Below are 18,873 nucleotides of genomic sequence, written 5' to 3'. Positions count from 1 at the left end.
AGCGCAGATCCATATGAGTTGGGTGAGGGTGACGAAGTACCAAGTTTAACCACAAGCGCCCCCCTTCCTCTAACTTCTGGCATTATTGTCCCTTCTCCCTGGTTTTTTAATAACTTTTGGAAGTCGATACCTACACCAGATGTTTTTATCATTCTGACCTAAAACACGGCAATAATTAACCATTTTACTTGACGATGTTAGGGATTTACTTCAGTGCCTAATGCTTTCTAATGAGGCGAGTATCTCCAATATGGCAATGTCCAGATCTGATGACACGCCGTGCAAACCCCTAATAGACTGTATATATAGAACTGGACAGTGTGCCGTCTGTTAAAGGGACACCAGGCAAGCCTGATGCTTTTTCTCTATGAAACTCCCCCTCGCTCGGTCTGAAGCTCTTTTCCTTTTCTTTGCGTCTTCCGTCAAGGGTTTTCGCTGCTTCTTCGCTGGCTCTGCCATTATACACACGTTTGCAACAATCTCTAGCGTTTCGTTAGCCTGCCTCTGTGCTGTAAACTGATCCTGCTTCGGTCGGCAGGTAGGATACACCGAACTTGCAAGTGGGATATTCTTCCTACAGGCAGTAGGGGCGGGCGAGAGAGCCTTCATTCGCCCCGTAATGAGTCATTTAACCATATACCGACTTACGAAGATGATTAATTAACACGAAAACGTTGCCTGGTGTCCCTTTAAGAGTGATGCGAGTGCTAGTCCAGAGCCCCCTGGTGGCTGGTTGCAGTACAATGCGTAACTCCGCCCATCTCCATGTATTTCAATGGGCAAGTAGCCAACTTTTCATGTCACTTTTCTCACCTAAAACTATTTTTGCATCTACAACTTCTTACTCGAAAAAATAGTTTTCAAAATGCTTCAATACACACTATTTTTCTTTTCTCGCTGAAATTATGTTTTTTTATGTTATTTTAAGAAATCTAAAAAGGGCGTGTTTACACCTATGATTGACAGCTGGCTGGCAGCAGACACGACGCTTTGTCGCTACCTTATTTTAACGACTCCTGATATCGACACGTAATCTAACCTAAATAAGTGCTGTTATCATTAGGCTATATCTTATCACAGTCTGATTAAATACATATTGATAGTCATACATTGTGTAATTGTTTGTAAGAGACATCGTTGTTAGTTGTGACAGATTCTTAGTGAAAAAATATATGTGCTGTTCTTTCGTAGATGCTAAGTATATTAGCTTATAGCATGCTAAATCATGCTAGCATTAGCCAGTTGATAGGTAAAGTAAAAGGGCTCTGCTATCGGAACGCCCCCCCATTTCCGTCGGTCTCGTGTTTCCGCCGTTTTGCGTGTATGTGTCACTTAATATTCATTTCCCTAACAACCAGGACAACGGATTCCCGCAAACAATGTAAGTTCCCACCCGGAAGTGTATATAAATTGTATTTGTACCTTGTAAAATGTCAAAATGCAGTCACTTTAAGTGATTTAAATAGTGTTATAATGCTGCGTGTACATAACTGCATAAAGTAGTTGGTGGAATTTTGATTTTGCGACGAGAATCTGACTTGGTTTAACGTTAACCTCTTAGGTTAAGAGGTTAGCCCTCAGCCCAAAGTTTTTAACGGTTTTTCACTTCAGTCTTTGGCCACTAGTCGGAGCTAATGCGCGTGAAGTGAAGTGTATAACATTAAATGTAGTCTGAATTTGGCTTTATATTAATATAGTTTGGCCTATTGGACTCTCAGTCCCCCACCAGATGTTTCATGCGCTGTTCACGCAGCAACACTAATATGAAAAACAACTATTATGTAATGATTAATGATGGTAATGAATAATAATAGTAATGACAATAATAATAGTAATAAATATCTAAAATACTAGAAAGTGAAGTGTATTGAAAGGTTAGTTTTCTTTTCCTTTTCTAATCATAGCTATAGAAAATGGCAACAAAACAGTGGAGAGACGAAAATATGGTGCGGGCAATGGAGGAGGTAGCTGCAGGCATGTCAGTATGCCGGGCATGTCGGATCTTCAAAGTCCCTCGTAGCACCTTGAGGGACAGAGTGAGTGGGCGGGTTTCCCATGGCTGTCAAAAGCCAAAAACTTTCAGTGGAGGACGAACAAGCTCTGGTGGAGTACTGCCCTGTACTGTGCAGGCTATGGTTTCCCACTCACAAAGGCCCGGCTCATGGCGTATGCCACCGCGGTGATGAGGAAGAGAAGCAGACAGCCAGAACTGCCACCACTAGGTAAAAGTGGTGGCGCTGTTTTAAGAAGAGGCACGCGGCTGTTTTAAGTATGAGGACCCCTGAGAGCATTGACCGGGCGAGGTCTGTCAATGCAACTCTGCGGACGGTGATGCGCTATTTTGATTTGTTAGAAAAAACAATGGATGAGCATGGGCTGAGGGATAAACCAGCACAGATTTATAATTGTGATGAGACTGGATTCAGCATGGAAAACAGCAGGGGCAAAGTAGTGGCAGGGCGGGGGACGAAACACCCATTTCAACGGGTCCCTGGCACAAGAGACCATGTATCAGTGCTGGCCTGCTTCAACGCAGCTGGGGAGGACATACCACCCCTGATAATTTTTTCAAAGTACTTCCCTGGGGGCCGGTACACAACAGGGGGCCCCCCAAATGCCCTCTATGGGAAATCTCCGGCAGGGTATATAGATAGTGATCTTTTTTTACGGTGGTAAGAATTTGCTAAAGTTTTCCGCTATCCATACCAGCGGGCTAAGGCTAAAGGGGTTGCGGTGGGAGGGTTTAAGGAGTGTGGCATCTTCCCTCTTGATAGGACGGCCATCAAAACCTGCCGCCTCATGCCCTCTGGTCGTAGAAGCAGAAGCCCGACCAACGCCACCACCACCACCGCCGGACCATCCTCCTCCTCCCCAGTGGGGACCTCTGCACCCCCTCCACCCATACCCTCGACCTCTGCCCCCCTCCACCCATAGGTTCCTCCCAACCACAAGACTCCCCACTTTCCCTGACCCCTTCTCAGAACCCTCTGAACCACCCATTGGTGGAAGCAGGGTTGATCCCTGTGACCTGGCGGAGGTCCTGACCCAGATCACCTTTCAGAGAACCACTAGGAGGAAAGTTACTGCTGATGCCCGGGTCATCACTGGGGAGGAGTATGAGAGACTCATACAGGAAAAAGAACAGCAGTTAGCAGCGACCAGAGAGGCAAAGGAGCAGAGGGCCCGTCAGAGGAGGGAGCGAGCCAGTGCCATCGGCCTAGGGACCACCACCAACCCTGCCGCGGCCTCCAGGGAAAACCCCAGCTGCAGGAAGGCCCCAGCACCGGTAGAAGGTAAATAGATTTTAATTGACTAAAAATAAAAACATTTTTTAAAATAGTGTCCCTTGCAGGTCAGAAGAGAAAAAAGAAATCAGTTGGAGGGGCAAAAAAAATACCAAAGGAAGAAGACAAAGGTAAAATGTTACAATTAAAAGTATAAGAAATTACACGCACACACAGACACACTATATATTAACTTCACCTTTCTTTTGCCTACTTTTCTGTTAGATGTCTGTGGCAGGTGCAAAAACATTTTTCCGCCAGTGGGGGGGGGGAAGATATTGTGCCATGGGTGTTCTGCCCGTTGTGCATGGAGTGGTTTCACTGCACATGTGAGCAGTGGGACAACTGGGATGACGACGATGATGAGGAGTTTGTGTGTGAGCGGTGCCGGGTCATATCTGCCCGTTACGAGTCCCGACTGAAGAATGAATGTTGAATTGATGTTGATCCGTGTGTATGTGTGTGAGTGTATGAGAGAGAGAGAGCTGATTTATTATTATTTAATCTATGTATTTATCTATTTAATGTATCTATTATTGATGTTGATCCGTGCGTATGTGTGTGAGTGTATGAGAAAGAGAGCTGATTTATTATTATTTATTATTTAATCTATGTATTTATCTATTTAATGTATCTATTATTGCCAAATAAAAATAATAAATCATCCCATTGTGTGTGTCATCTGATGAAATGAAACATCCAAGCCACCTAAATATTGTAAATACTCACTAATACCTAAACCAAAAACGGAACTATCGATAAGCGGAAAATATGGCTGGAACAAATGGCGGTGGAAATGGGGGACCCATCGGGCCAGCACTATAACTCCGAGCGTGGTCAACAAAATCGGATATTTCAGGCAGTAAATGCTCCCGTTAGGAACCAAACCAGATTTTGTTCAAATCTACACACCTATGGCTACCGAAAAATGTAAGGTTCATTTAGCAAATGTTATTTTGAAGTGTTAAAAAACATTGTTGTTTTAGAATTTCCGAACAAAACCGGTGATAATTGGGGGTGTTACGATATATTGATCTGAAGTAACGTTAGCCAGTCACGATCATTTACAGTCCTACTTGTTTCAAATGGTTTAATGTAACCAGTGATTGCCGCCACCATCGTTGCAACTTCATTTGAATACACTTAAGTCACTGGGAGAAGGCGGGAGTTAAGTTTCGTTAACGTTAACTCTTGCTTAGTTTTGCACGAATGGCAATAGTCACCTAGCCTGCTAGGTCGACACCCTCGGTATGACCATTTATTAATTAGCCAGACAAATAACGTTACTTGTTTTTTAGTGAACACATATTGGACCATAGCTTAAAGGAATTATCCGGAGTAAAATGCACTTAAGATCAATTTACGGACGATTGGGAGTACATACGTTGAGTTGACATCAAAATCATGTCATTAGGATGTGTTTTGAGAAAGTTCGATTTTACCGTTTTTAGTTAAAACTCGTTAGCCTGGAAGTGACCAGGGCAAGTCATTTCGCCGCTACAAAACACTTTTTTTATACCTCTTCTACAGTTCCAAACAACATTACACTTACGTGGTAGTGAGTAGAGGGTCCCTAAAGCCAAACCGAAGTATCTCGAGGTCTTTATGTGGTCGGATAGAGAGTCCAGAATGAATTTCATCAAGCCAGTACCTTTCCGGAAATGCTGCTGCAGCTGGCGTCTTTAGGGGAAAGTCTGCATAGATATATATGTCGCCTTCTGCTTCTCAGCATGCGTCAACACCGCCGCCATCTTGGAACAGGGATCTGAAGCGCTAAACTAGTTCTCCTGTATTGTCAGCGTTACCTATTTAGCGACGTTTGGCCATCCCCAGCGATAGAAAACCTTTTTAGCGATTAGCGACAAATTTGGGAACTTCTCACAATGATGGCAGATCGGCTTCTTTGTTGTTGAAACGTAAGAAAATCACCTTTCTCATGGCTTTGTCATTTATGAATTCAGCTACATCTCGTTTGCCCATGGCACTGACCCATGATTATAAAAGTAACGACTGGCGTAGCCTATGTAGTAGCAGAGGTAAATGTTCTACAGATCTACAGCAATTTCTGGTGAGATTACAACTTACATGAGTAAACGAGACGAGGGGTATGTGGCCTCAACCAGAGCCTGTCTACGAAGAGCCTGTTTACTTTCATTGTATTGAACCTGGTTGCAGTTTACTCATTGTTCCTCTAGGGGCCGCCGCTAGCTAGTGCAGAATGAATGGGAGTCTATGGGGCTAGACCGGTAAAATGTATCTTTATTATCGTCTTAAGCTTAGTTTTCTCTAGACTCAACCATAAATACATGCCTGTCAGTTGGAACAACCCAAAAAACTAGATAATTGCTTGAGATTTTGACGATTTATGGTGATTTTATTTTCGCTAGATCTTTGCCCAGATTGACGCTAATGCATTATAGAGGAGTGGATCACTGAAGCAAGATGGCGTCTCGATTGACGCATTCGTTCTAATGAACAGTAGTAGTCAAGGCGACATCTAGTGTATATATCTATGGAAAGTCTGTAGGAGTCGATTGCCGAGTGTGGAGTAACACGCTCTGGAAATTCACAATTTGACAACGAAATGACTTGCCCTGGTCACTTCCAGGCTAACGAGTTTTGACTAAAAACGGTAAAATCGAACTTTCTCTGAATGACATGATTTTGATGTCAACTCAACGTATGTACTTCCAATCATCCGTAAATTGATCTAAAGTGCATTTTACTCCGGATAATTCCTTTAAGGTGAGGAGGGATTCAAAGTTACAAATGGACAATTTGCTTAGTATGCTCATAACAGCGGTATCTGAAAATGCTGAGTTAACGTATCGTTGTTACCTGCGATTGCACTGCTGGAGAAGCATTTTGCATTGGTATGATTTGATCAGGTCTTGCCAGTGATGTGTAAGTTAAATCCTCCCGTAGACGTACCCCATTTCAAAATAATACGTCCAAATTCAAAACTGTGACAACTCTCATGGGCTCTCTCAATATGTCTGTAATCGTATGACTCTACCACAGGGTTGCTAGTACTAGTCTTTCACCAGAGAGGGTGCTCCATTATAAATCAAAAATGTAATATTGCAGCCTTCATGTCAGCTGTAAAAATATGAGAACATGGACCTACTACATCAGGATACTCTGTAGACATTTTACACATAATCAGGCAGCTACTTTGCTGTTCAGTGAGTCATGTGTTTAAAGTGGTACTACATTTAAAGAAACATATTTTTATTTTTTGCTTCAAGTGCATAAGAAAATACCACATTATGATGATGGCTAGGTTACACTTTTGTCCAAAGCCATATACAAATACAAAACAATATAATACTTAAATTTAACAGGGATCAATCAATAGCCTAATGAAATAAATAATGAAAATGAAGGGGGGGGGGGAGCAATAATAAATAAATAAATAATAAATAACAATGCCCATTCTATCAATAATATAATAACAATAACATGGTAACACTACATTAAGGAGAATATCAATAAAAAAAACAATGTCAAATTAATCAACAGCCTAATGAAAATAACACAGGGGTTTGCACCGACGTCACGTTCTGGCCGGTAACTATGGTAACCCAGCAGGCGCGGCCATATTGGCGATACTCAGTGAATGAAGTACAATGAAGTATAATGCACTTTGGATATCTTACGTGATTGTAGCCGTGTCTAAACAACAGAAAAGCTCATCAAAATGCGTCTAAGATGCAAAGGCATATAGGGCAGGACTTGGACCACAAGAAAAGGCGCGATATTTCGAGAAATTACGGATTATTGGCAGTGCAGATCCATATGAGTTGGGTGAGGGAGACGAAGTACCAAGTTCAACCACAAGCGCCCCCCTTCCTCTGATAACTTCTGGCATTATTGTCCCTTCTCCCTGGTTTTTTAATAACTTTTGGAAGTCGATACCTACACCAGATGTTTTTCTCAGTCTAACCTATTGGTACAACCTAAAACACAGCAATAATTAACCATTTTCCTTGACGATGTTAGGGATTTACTTCAGTGCCTAATGCTTTCTAATGAGGCGAGTATCTCCAATATGGCGATGTCCAGATCTGATGACACGCCGTGCAAACCCCTAATACAAACCATAACACTTAAGAAGCGCTTAATGAACTAAGTGCATGTTGAACAGATATGCCTTTAGACCCCTCTTAACACATTGAGTGCCTTTTCCTTCCCATGCGTTGAGTGCCAAAAAGATAATATTAAGTTTTTAGCTTTTTTTTTAAATTACGAAACTAGACACTCTAACACACCTTATATGTAATTTTGGGAACTCTGTGATGAATGGAAATGAAATATATGACGATCGAAAACTCATGAAAACGCAAGATCATTTTATCTGGACGTTTGATCTTAACTCGGCTTTTGATGGTTGCCGCTTTGTTTCGAATCAGTCACTGATTACCCTATCAGTGACATGCACGCCAGGTCAAAATCAGGTCATTTATTTTCGTGGGTTTTAACATTAGGTGGCAGGTCTCGTTAGATCTCTTCCCAGAAACTTTGCAGGCAACACTTCTCAGGTGCTGAGGGGAGAAATGAAAAAATGAAAAAATGAGAAATGAAGAAAAAGATATTGCAGCAGGTGCGTTTTTCGCCAGACAACGCTGGATGAGTCCACCTTTCTACTAAGACAAGATGACTGACCACGACAGGTCAAAAACATTACAAGGAGTGACTGAACACCATGCTGAGGAGGGAGTTCCATCTCCACCACAAGCCGGGCCTAGCGGAGTGGGTGGTAGGCCGAGTCGCGCTTGCAAGAGGGCACGCCCTTGCCAGAGTACCGAATATGTCAGGGAGATGAATGTCTGGGAACTTGGAGAAAGGGGGAGGACATGCCACCTCAGACCCCCCCAGCCAAACCACTTCACGTAGGCATTCCCTTGCAGACTAATGGAGACCACCTTGCCGCCACCTCCAGTACATTCAGCCATCACCCATACCTTATCTGCAAAAAGGAAAGTTACAATAAAGTTAGTCAGACAATTTTACAACATTACAAAGCATATAATGAGGCACTCATTATCACCACTAGTAATACCACTAGTAATACCAATTAATTAAATATATGTGTGCAATAAATTTCACTGCCTACCTAATGTTAACTACACGTTTAAACATGCGATTTTAATATTAAATTCTATATTTAAATATGTGAATGTTATCAACTTGCGTCAGCTTGAAAAATAACGTTATCAGTATGACTGATCATGGACGTTAGATGACAAATTGAGGTGTTACTTTCTCAATATTCACCGATATCCCTGGGAATTTGTGACTGGTTCTTGGCGTAGTGTGCAGGCGTTTCATTTATCGATCATTCACTTATGCAGTCTACAACTACCAACCTACCGTCACAGAAGTAGCTCTAACTGGCTAGTAGTTACATTAATATGACAGGTTGATGAGGTCCATGCTTCATATAACGTTAACTTGCTTGCTTTATTACATCATAAACTGTACTGACTGTGTAATCTCCATGTACAGTCAATGGTTACTCCATGTTGAGATGGCATACATTCAGATTAAGATATTTGAAAACAGCAAAAACTAATAAAACCGACTAAACATGCATCGACTATTACGGGAGCTGTTTGCTAATCTTCACCTCAACGACTAACTTAGCCTAGCTTCTATCGTTCTATGTAGCTGCTAACGTTAGCATGTAATTCGCTGTCCGTATTTCTGTTGTTAGCTGATTAGTATTCACCATACTAATTTCTCACAGTCTGTAATCAACATAATAAGCTCTCTTAGACGTATTTAAGAACAACAATAGACAAAAAAACTTTTCAGTTGATACACAACACTTACCAGACAAGAACAAACCGAAGACTGTTGTTTGTGCTGTTTAGCTAACTCACAGCCGCTAAATTCATCCAGCCAGCTAGCCTTCGGCGCCTTTGGTCGACCTGTGTTGTGGAAAGGAGAAGGGGGCGGGTTTCACTTGACAAGGGGCGTGTTTAACTCGCTGAGTGGGCGTGCCTGACTGCCACTCCTCTTCACTGCGCATGCTTCAACTTCTGCTGCGCAGCCGCACTTCAAATTGGTTGCAAATTTTCCAAGATGGCGTCGCCTCGGCGGCTTCAATTCCATTCGCCTTATTCATCCGGCTGCCATAACGAGGCTGAGGGGTACACTTGCCATTACACCTCAGTCCAGCAGATGGTGGTGGTAATGCACTCCGTTCGCAAACTGCCAGAAAAAGCTCGCCGATTAAAGAAGAAGGGTTCACTGGCCTGTTCTTCTTCTTCATTGAATTGTTTTTTAGCAGTTTGCAAACGGAGTGCATTACCACCACCATCTGCTGGACTGAGGTGTAATGGCAAGTGTACCCCTCAGACTCGTAATGGCCGCCGGGTGAATAAGGCGAATTGAACACTGCTGAACCAAAGATTCTATAGTTAACTTTATCAACCGTCTCTGGCTGAACGCAACCACACTGTCCAGTTCTACAGTCTATGGACCAGAAAGATCAAAGATCCTTCATTCCCTCTCTGGTAAGAGCACTTAACATCACTTAGCAACGAGATAGAACTTTGTTTACACTAATAGAATGTATGGTCTGAGCCTTGCTTTGCAGCAACCCTATTTATTTGCAGGATAATCCTCAGCATTGTGAGTGGACAGGGTTGAGGTCATTCTCTAGCTGGAACCAGAGTAGGCTAGACTGCTTGCCTTTGATGCTTGCTACTTAATGAGTGCAAGCTGCAGGTTTAGTGTCTGAGGATATGGCATTCTTTTAATCAGCGTAATTCATATTCTGCACTACAGCAGAAAGTGCTGAGGTGGCGTCATGTGGAACTTGGAAGAGAGAAGCCAGCCCAACAAACACGACTACTGCTTTGGTGCCAACAACAGAAAGGATGAGCCATTAAGGAAATTAAGTCGAGTGCAGATCAATTATGTGTGCGGCACTCAACTGAGGTGGTCTGGATACTGGCTCCACTCACTATGTACAGAAAACACAGCAGCAAAAAACAGCTCTGCTATTTTTAATCCCTGACTGGAAAGTGAGATCAGTTGACTGAATTCAACTGAAAATAGTTGAAGTACTAATAGCTAATAGTGGGAAACAGCTGAATCTCCTGTGGATTATTCATCGTTTCAATGATAATGCACTTTGTAAACACAAACGCTGAACATCAGCTCATCAGAACACTGGGTTGGTTGCAGAGACTAAAAGGGAGGCAACACTGACACGTAACTGAAGCGTTCCGTTCGAGTGGCGTCTGCAGCAACAATTAGCTTCCACAGTAATCAACGGATCTGGCTACACCAGACGTGATGGTGTCAAAAAATGAAAAAATATTTTTTACGCTACACGAACGGAACACGTCAGTTACGTGCAAGGTGTAGCCTCCCTGTAAGGATTTAATGACACCCCTAGCTCTCAGTTTAGCGCTGACATATTCACCGTCCGTCTATCCTGTCTGACCCATACTTCAATACCACTCTAGGGCAGATTAGTACTTCTAATCTCGTTTGTGTTTTTATCATGATTTTTCAGCAGACAGGACGCCTCTGATCTGATAAACAAGAGGCGCCGATGCGTACGTCATGACCTTGCTCCAACTCATACCGATAAAGGCTGTGACCTTTGGGTTGATGATTCCGCTGGGCAGGAGGTGGAAGTCGTACTCGACCGAGTCGACCACTACTGTGTGCCCCGCGTTGTTCCCGCCCTGGAACAGAGGAGAGAACCGGGGAAAACATGAGTGGAGTAACACACACACACACACACACATTTATACAAACACACACACACACTTATACAAACACACACACACACACACAGTAAAAGCATAAAGTAGGAGAGAGGGTAAAAACATAATCAACATTAAAAAGATATAACCACTACCACCCTCAAATAACTTTCAGGAAAAACAAAACAACTGTTTCTTGTGAAGTCAGTAAAGGCTCCATCAGTGCAGCTATCTCGGAACCCCAAACGCCCTGATGTGTGCCATGGCATCCTAACTCATTGGAATGATATGACAAGCAGATGATTTAGAATTGCATCTCTGTCTATACCGATGCCCATAACATACGCATGCAGGACAGCCTATGTAGCTTCGATGTTCTTACCAGAAACATGACCCTTTTCGTTAGTTGACAAATTGGGTACCCCCTAGCGCTAAGCGGGTACCCGATATGTCACATATTTTACCCCTGCTATTTTTTCAACAACCTTCTTTTCTCTATGTCAACTATCTATGAGTTTGCAATAGCTCATCCTCGTCTCTGAAGAAGCACACTTCCAGACTTGGGCAGCCCATAAACAGACTGGGTTTTGTTATTTCTGTGTATTTGTATTGGCGCCCAACTCCAACACCCAAACACATGCAACCCAAAGCACTGAAAAAGTAACATTTTCCTATCACGGGACATTTAACGCAACAGGGAATTCCTGTATTGTGTTCGTTTAAGAAGAACGGGTTGTGTGGGCGGTGGCAGTGTAGTGGCTAAGGAATTGGACTAGCCTGAAGTTGTGGGTTTAATTTCTGGCTTCCACCGTTGTGCCCTTGAGCAAGGCACTTAATCCCGAGTTGCTCTGGGAAGAATGGCCCTTGTAATATAATTGACAAATGCATGTTGCTTTGGGTAAAAGCGTCTGCAAATGTAAATGTAAATGTAAAACGTAGGACCTCAGCGCTGACTTAGAACTCCTGATGAGTGACGGCCAGCCTGCTGGGGGCCGCAGCAAAGAGACAGCTTTATGAGTTTGGGCTCTGCCTAAATATAACCAAGCGGGAACTCGAACACTTCTACCACACCTGTGAACTGGGAGAGGACAAACGTCAACAACACAGAACAGAGCAAGGAGGAGGAGGAAGGGGAGGATGAAGAGGAGGAGGAGGAAGCAGAGAAAAGAGGGCGAGGGAGGAGAAGTTATACAAAACACACAAGTAACACGTGTTACTCTCTAAAGCAAGTGCAAGTTCGGACTTAGTTTTCAGTTAATATAGACGACAGGATAACAAAAAAAAGTGGACAGAAATTGAGGCCTGGACAAATAGAACATGACGAGAGACTGTGTGTGTGTTTGTGTGTGTGTGCATACACACATGGCACCTTTCATCCCCTTGGCAACACAGAACAATGAGGCAACATGTTAAACCATCAACAGCTTCTTAATTTCAAGTGTCTGCCCAGGTTTAACAAGGCCCTCGCCCCAAATATCTTAAGAGGCATCTCTCAGCCAACCACCAACCACACAGCCAACACTGACCAAAACAGACAGGCTTGTGGCAACTGGCAACACCTACGTCTACAGGCAAATCAAGAACACTGAAAAGTAAATGTTACAGACTAAAATGACCAACTTAAGCTTAAAGTTATTAGTGAGTAAAACAAGTTTTCATATTTGTATTCAGGAAAAGCATAGCTAGCTACTACACAAGTGATATAGAGATGTGTGTAATGTACTCAGAATCAGGTGCATAACTACTGTACTGTACTGTAAAACCACAGAATTTACACGGATGAATTACTTTCCGGGAAGAATGTGTCTTATTGAAGGCCTTGACCAAGAAGGCCTTCAGGGTCTGCTGCTGTAGCAACAATACACAACATGTGATTTGAGAGTGTGCTTTGGGCCTGCGTAGATTGTTGTTGGTAATCGAGATGGTCCCGTGACTCAACAGGTCGCCCATACAGTCCACATCTGAAACGGAGCCTACGAGTGCTATCGAAGGACTCTTGGCTAATTCCTGCTCCCCTGGGTCCTAGCGCTTCAGGGGGGCGCTGATATGGAGCTATTCAGGGACAGCGGGATGGGGCTGGGGAGGTGGGATGGGAGGTGAGTGTGGCCCCACTATGGATTCCTCGCCTTATTGGCTGTGTTTACGACACAAGCACACACACACACACACACACACACAAGGCCTTGAAGACTGCTTGACCTGATGCAACATACAATCTAGTTAAGGGGACATGCGGGGTTAGATGGGGTTAGGCATGTGTGTGTGTGTGTGTGTGTGTGTGTGGGAGGGGGGGGGGGGGGGTCATAAGGCTGCACCACGCGAAGAGGCCAAAAAATACCACCTCGCCCTGGGATGACGGACAGGTCAAGAAAAAGCTAACATCGCACAAACCAATGCAGAACTGCTATGGAAGGCTTTGAAGGGAGGTGTGGGATTGCAGGCCAATTTGAGATCTTCTAAAGCGAGTCCCCTAGAGAGGGTCACTAAAGCACATAGGTCACTCCGTGTCAGACCGTGTCTATATCTTGAATGGGTACCAAAACCAAGGCCTGTCAAATATTTCTGTTCAAATTGTTTGTCTTCATATATTTTTCATATATTATATCTTTTTCATATATTTTTTTTCATCCCTTGATATTTCTTTAGTTTTACAGCCTGAAAGCACATCATCTAGGAAGCAACCATTTTCCGTGAGGCCCTATATTCTGAAAAAAAGTGCATTCTGCAAAAACAGTGACATTGAGGGTATTATAAACTTGTTTTTTGTACCCATGTGGTATCAATCATTAGGTTGTCTTTAAATAAACTATTTTATTTAATGTGCCAATATTTGAGTTCTCCACATACAATGAGCATGGAGATATTAATGACGCACAAAGGCTCCACAAGCCAACAGATACAGGCCTAATCAGATGACTTGCTTGTGATGATGCCCTGAACACATGGTAAGCCCCCCCCCCCCCCCCCCACACACACACACACACACACACACACACACACAGAGGAAGCTGAGTATGACGCACTATACTATGACACAGTCATAACCAGCACTGCCGGACAGACATTATTCCCAACAATAACCTGGAACATTTTTCAAGTCTGATTGAAGTCCTGCCTGCCACCCCGCGTGACTGTGCGTGCGTATCAGGAATGACAGGCGCTCTTGGACTATCTCCCATGTTCCAGGGCTCCCACTGGCAGAGGCTGGCCCGAGGGCATAGTACCCAGCAGGGGGCAGAGCTCCAATGGCAGGGAAGTGTGGTATTGGGGCACGGGAGACACAGGCTGAAGTGGGGGGGGGCTTATTCCCCCAGACATACCACATTATCACCAGCTGTGTGTGTGTGTGTGTGTGGGGTCGGGGATGACGTGCCACATTACGAACCCCAGAGGAAAAAGCGGCCAGCCAGTTCCGTCCTTGGGTGACCCATTTTGGCTCAACCAGAAGTACAGGTGTTTGCAGTTGCCTGGTCTGTCTGCAAACATTAACACCAGTACAAAGAAACAAATGTGGTGTGATCGCTTGTTGGAGCAGTCATATGACTAATCTTTGAGTTCATTTACCCATTAAGTAATTCACAGTAAGTTACCACTGTATTTTCATGAGTGCACTCCTGGTAGTTCATTATTGAACCATGACATTGGTGTGGTCGCCAGCCGGTGCTATATCACTTGAGCAACAGTGACAATTTTTTTATAAGCTACCACCAATAAACTGCCAACCTGTCACTGCAAAAGGAAATCCTGGATATCCTTCTAACTCACGTATCTTCAATATCCCTGGACCCTGGAATAAGACAAAGTCTTGCTGGAGGTTTTGCTTTTGAACTGATGAGTGTACCTCCATGTGAAAACCTCACACTCAGTGGACATAAAATGCAAAATTTAAAAGCGGGTTAAAAAACAAAAGGCAATAGCCCAGTCATGGTTAATCTTCTGGACCCTTTACGTTCTCTGACCATACCGTCCTACTTCAGGTTAAAAAGAGATGTGGATACGGATGGATTCTCTGTCCGTTCTCTGTGTTTATTTCCTCTGTTCTCTAGTCAGTTCACATCAAGCTCAAGAATACGGACAAAGTGGATCACAACGTATGAAACGAATGTATCCATTTACGTAGGGGCAGACACTAGGCTTAAAGGAGAACTCCGGCAATTTTTCACACAGATCTTTGTTTCTCGAGGAGTACTGCCCGTATAAAAATGAACAACCCCAGAGTGCAGCACTGTAGCTGTCTGACTGCTCTAGCTGTTGGCTGCAGCAACTCAAGCTTTTTCAACAGCACTTGGAGACCTCGAGAAACAGAGATCTATGTGTTAAAACAGAGTTCCTTTAACTAGGCATACCGAAAGCCAGGTGAAGAGGCCAAGTGATTGCCATTGCCAGTTAGAGTGACAGTCAGCATACAATGGCTCCTGGTCAAGATGACCTGTTCTATTTGACCCGTTATATAAGATAAAACATGTGGTGAATATCTGAAACAAAGACAAGGGCCAAGGTTGACAGTATCTGTTCCACAGCAGTTTTAGCGTTTAGCTTATCTCATGGATGCTTTTAGTCTTCGACAATAAGTCCACCAATGCATGCCTTTGGCAAAAAAATGCAGAACACCTTACCAAACATGTCTAAACATGCCTAAATAAAACAGAAGGTGACCGATTTTATGGGGCACTGAGCAGGCTACGGTGGAAAATAACTGTTGCCTTGAAGAAGGCAAAGAAGTGGCCAGTGGTGGCTCAGTGGGTTTGGGCGGTGAAATTCTGACTCTGGGTAGGTTTTTCAGAAATGGTTAATTTCACACATCGGAAATAGCCTTTGATGGTTATGGTTACGCTTCTGTCCAACTAAAATTGTGGGGGGGGGGGGGGGGGCATGTAAAGTAGCCGAGTTCTGTAAGTAATGATTTACCACAAAGTAAGTAAGTATTCTTGTGTTCAAGAAAGACAGCAAAGGATTTTGCCAGAAAGCTTTCCATTAAAAAAAAAGAAATGCTGCCATTCAAGTTCAACAGAAAAACCTATAAAACACACCAAACGTGTATTTAATGTAGGCTACAGTTCTCACCATTAAAAGCTATTTGACTGCATGGAGTGGCAATTTGTCTTGAACAGACCAGACCAGTGGGAACTTTGACACAAGCTTGCACAAGCTCTGAACAGGCTTCTCCTTCAATAGTACGCCTAAGTGACAAGTAAGGAAAGGCAATCAAGGACCACTTGCTGTGGCAGCTCATTTTATAAAAAGATGCCACTATCTGCTTTCACTCACGCCGCTTCTCTCTCTCCCTCTCTCCTCTCTCTCTCCCTCTCTCTCTAACACAAACTTACACAGGAGGGTGGCCTGAGCCATTAAGTGGTTTATTTTTACATATGCACAGCCATACCACGCACCCATCTCTAACAGGGGGGAGAATGGAGTCACACAGAATATACATATAATGTAGAATATAGTAACATAGGCTAGTGGGCGGGGTGGGGTTGGAGGGAACGCATACGCAGCTGTGCACCTGTTTGGGTGGTGGGGCATGAACTATGAATGACATAGAAGTATGCATGAATAACTGTTGCCTTGAAGAAGGCAAAGAAGTGGCCAGTGGTGGCTCAGTGGGTTTGGGCGGTGAAATTCTGACTCTGGGTAGGTTTTTCAGAAATGGTTAATTTCACACATCGGAAATAGCCTGTGATGCTTATGGTTACGCTTCTGTCCAACTAAAATGGGGGGGGGGAGCATGTAAAGTAGAGAATGGAGTCACACGGAATATACATATAATGTAAAATATAGTAACATAGGCTAGTGGGCAGGGTGGGGTTGGAGGGAACGCATACGCAGCTGTGCACCTGTTTGGGTGGTGGGGCATGAACTATGAATGCCCATTTACTTTCAATGACCACACTAATGGTGGACTGATACGTGTGTGAGAGAGAGAGAGATCAAATGTGTTTGTGTGTGTGCGCAGAGTGCAGAGTAGAGAGAGAGAGACAGTGTGTGTGTGTGTGTGTGTGTGTGTATATAAGAGGGAGAGAACAATGCTCACAGAAGAGTTTTGTGAAAAGTACCAAAGTCTCCTGTGTTAAGTCTGTGATAGTACTAGATTCTTCACCACCCAAGAATATCCTAATAGTAGTTTGCAATATGAACTTATTCATGAAAATGTCACTAGAATGACCAGGAGTCCAGTCAACCGTCTATTCGGCTAATCATATCACCTCTAACAGACCAATGTGTATCACCTGTGGTTTCAATGTTAGTGACACATTAAGGAGCATCCACCTCTCCTGAAAGAATAGCAAGGATATAATCTAACAAATTGCATGACTGATTAGCATGCCTTGATACAAGCGTGCTGCTAAACTGCTGGGGTTCTTAGCTGACGTTAGCTCATATTAGCTCAAAAGTTAAGCTTTGTATAGGCCTTCCGATTGATATCAATATATTTTTCCATCATCACCTAACGTACAATGAATGTACATACGTTTGATCAAAGCATGAATGCTTTACAATCTCGTTCCAACACTAACATGATGAGGGTAAACTACGAATTCAAGGTGACATTAGCTAAGAAGCTTGCTAGCAAGAGGAAATTGAATTGTTGCGCCTGATTGTCAACGTTACAGGCATTCTCATTCTATTCGCCAATGAACTGACAAACTTGTTGGGATGCTTCTCAAGTTCACGAAGCAAAAATCGGCAAAAACCGCCATTTTATTGTGCTTATTCCTTTGGTAGTCGGTATGACACCGTGCCTGATACTACACAATACTACCATATAGAAGTATGCATATTGCAATTAGCAAGTGAAGCTAACTGATAGCTACTACTACCAGATGTCTGCATCTGAGGGGGCAAGCAACAGTATAGCGCAAGATATTCAACTCGTACAGCTTTTAAGTAATCCCTTAGGTTAACGTTGACCAATGACCAAGCGATTGGCTCAATGCTTGTCAACTTTGAAATATCATCACACCTGCTACCTACCGCAACATTGCACTTTGCAGACTAGGTAACAGCAAGGTTTGCATTATATCATAGCTGTCGTACTGGAGAATTGGCCATTTTAGCCTTTTCCCGTGTTGGCTAGCTTTTAACTTCTCCCTGTGCCATGTTAAATCCTTTAACGTTACCCTATAACGAGTTAGCATTACCCTATAACGTGTTTCGTCAGTTGAAAGGATTGCTCGTTTCCTAACAGTTAAGGTAAATAAAACGGATCACGATAATGAACAGTGTAATCTAATACACCAAATCAAGTTAACAGTATACACACATGAGTTAAGTTAGCAAGATATGTTGGCAGTGAATGACTTGTTAACATTACCTGACATCTACAGACTATGTCCGCGTCCTGAGCCAGTAAATCCACCACCTTTCCTTTTCCTTCATCGCCCCACTGAGCACCGAGCACCACAGTAACTCTGTTGCCAACACTCGGAGCGGGGACTCCTTTGCTACTGTGGGCACCTCCATTCTGTGCCCCAGCTCCCTGATCACACCCGCTCGCTGACATGACTATCTACTCCTGCTTCAAACTGGGCTCCGTAGAGGAGAGGCACTGCGCGCTCAGAACTTGCGTATGACGGTCGAACACGCCCCCTCGTCAGTGTGTTGGTGCGACTCAGAGCGGTAGAGAACAGAGCCCCTACATGGCTCTGGTTCCAATCATGAAGATAGTGGTAGACCCATAGGGTAGACCTATGGCTGCTGCACTGCTTGCAAGGTTTCAACAAACGACTGTAGATAATATATGTAGATGGACAGCGTGGTTTATTTCAGTTATGTTTTATACAGTCACTGGTTTCAACCAATCACTGTATGGGTTTATAGGTTTACTGTATAGGTTAACTCTTGGAGAGTGTCATCTCAAA

The 18,873-nt window shown here is 43.5% G+C and overlaps 1 protein-coding gene across 1 annotated transcript in view; it reads right to left on the bottom strand.

Annotated features, from left to right (window-relative positions):
• The window catches only part of adss2 (adenylosuccinate synthase 2), a 42,436-nt gene extending 23,899 nt beyond the window's left edge, over positions 1-18,537 (bottom strand). Inside the window, exons 1-2 of the mRNA XM_076286238.1 lie at positions 18,327-18,537; positions 10,888-10,990 (exon numbers count right to left, since the gene is read on the bottom strand). Of these exons, the coding sequence (XP_076142353.1) occupies positions 10,888-10,990; positions 18,327-18,515 (292 nt within the window). The 5' untranslated portion in view covers positions 18,516-18,537. The remainder of the gene's footprint in view (positions 1-10,887; positions 10,991-18,326) is intronic.
• Between the last annotated feature and the right edge of the window lie 336 nt (positions 18,538-18,873).

Source organism: Alosa pseudoharengus, unplaced genomic scaffold, assembly GCF_046254945.1.
Source record: "Alosa pseudoharengus isolate Yale_2024_CS ecotype anadromous, Long Island Sound unplaced genomic scaffold, YU_APseudo_1.1 YU_APseudo_1.1_scf_15, whole genome shotgun sequence".
Classification (NCBI taxonomy): domain Eukaryota; kingdom Metazoa; phylum Chordata; class Actinopteri; order Clupeiformes; family Clupeidae; genus Alosa; species Alosa pseudoharengus.
This window is presented reverse-complemented; position numbering and strand designations above follow the sequence as displayed.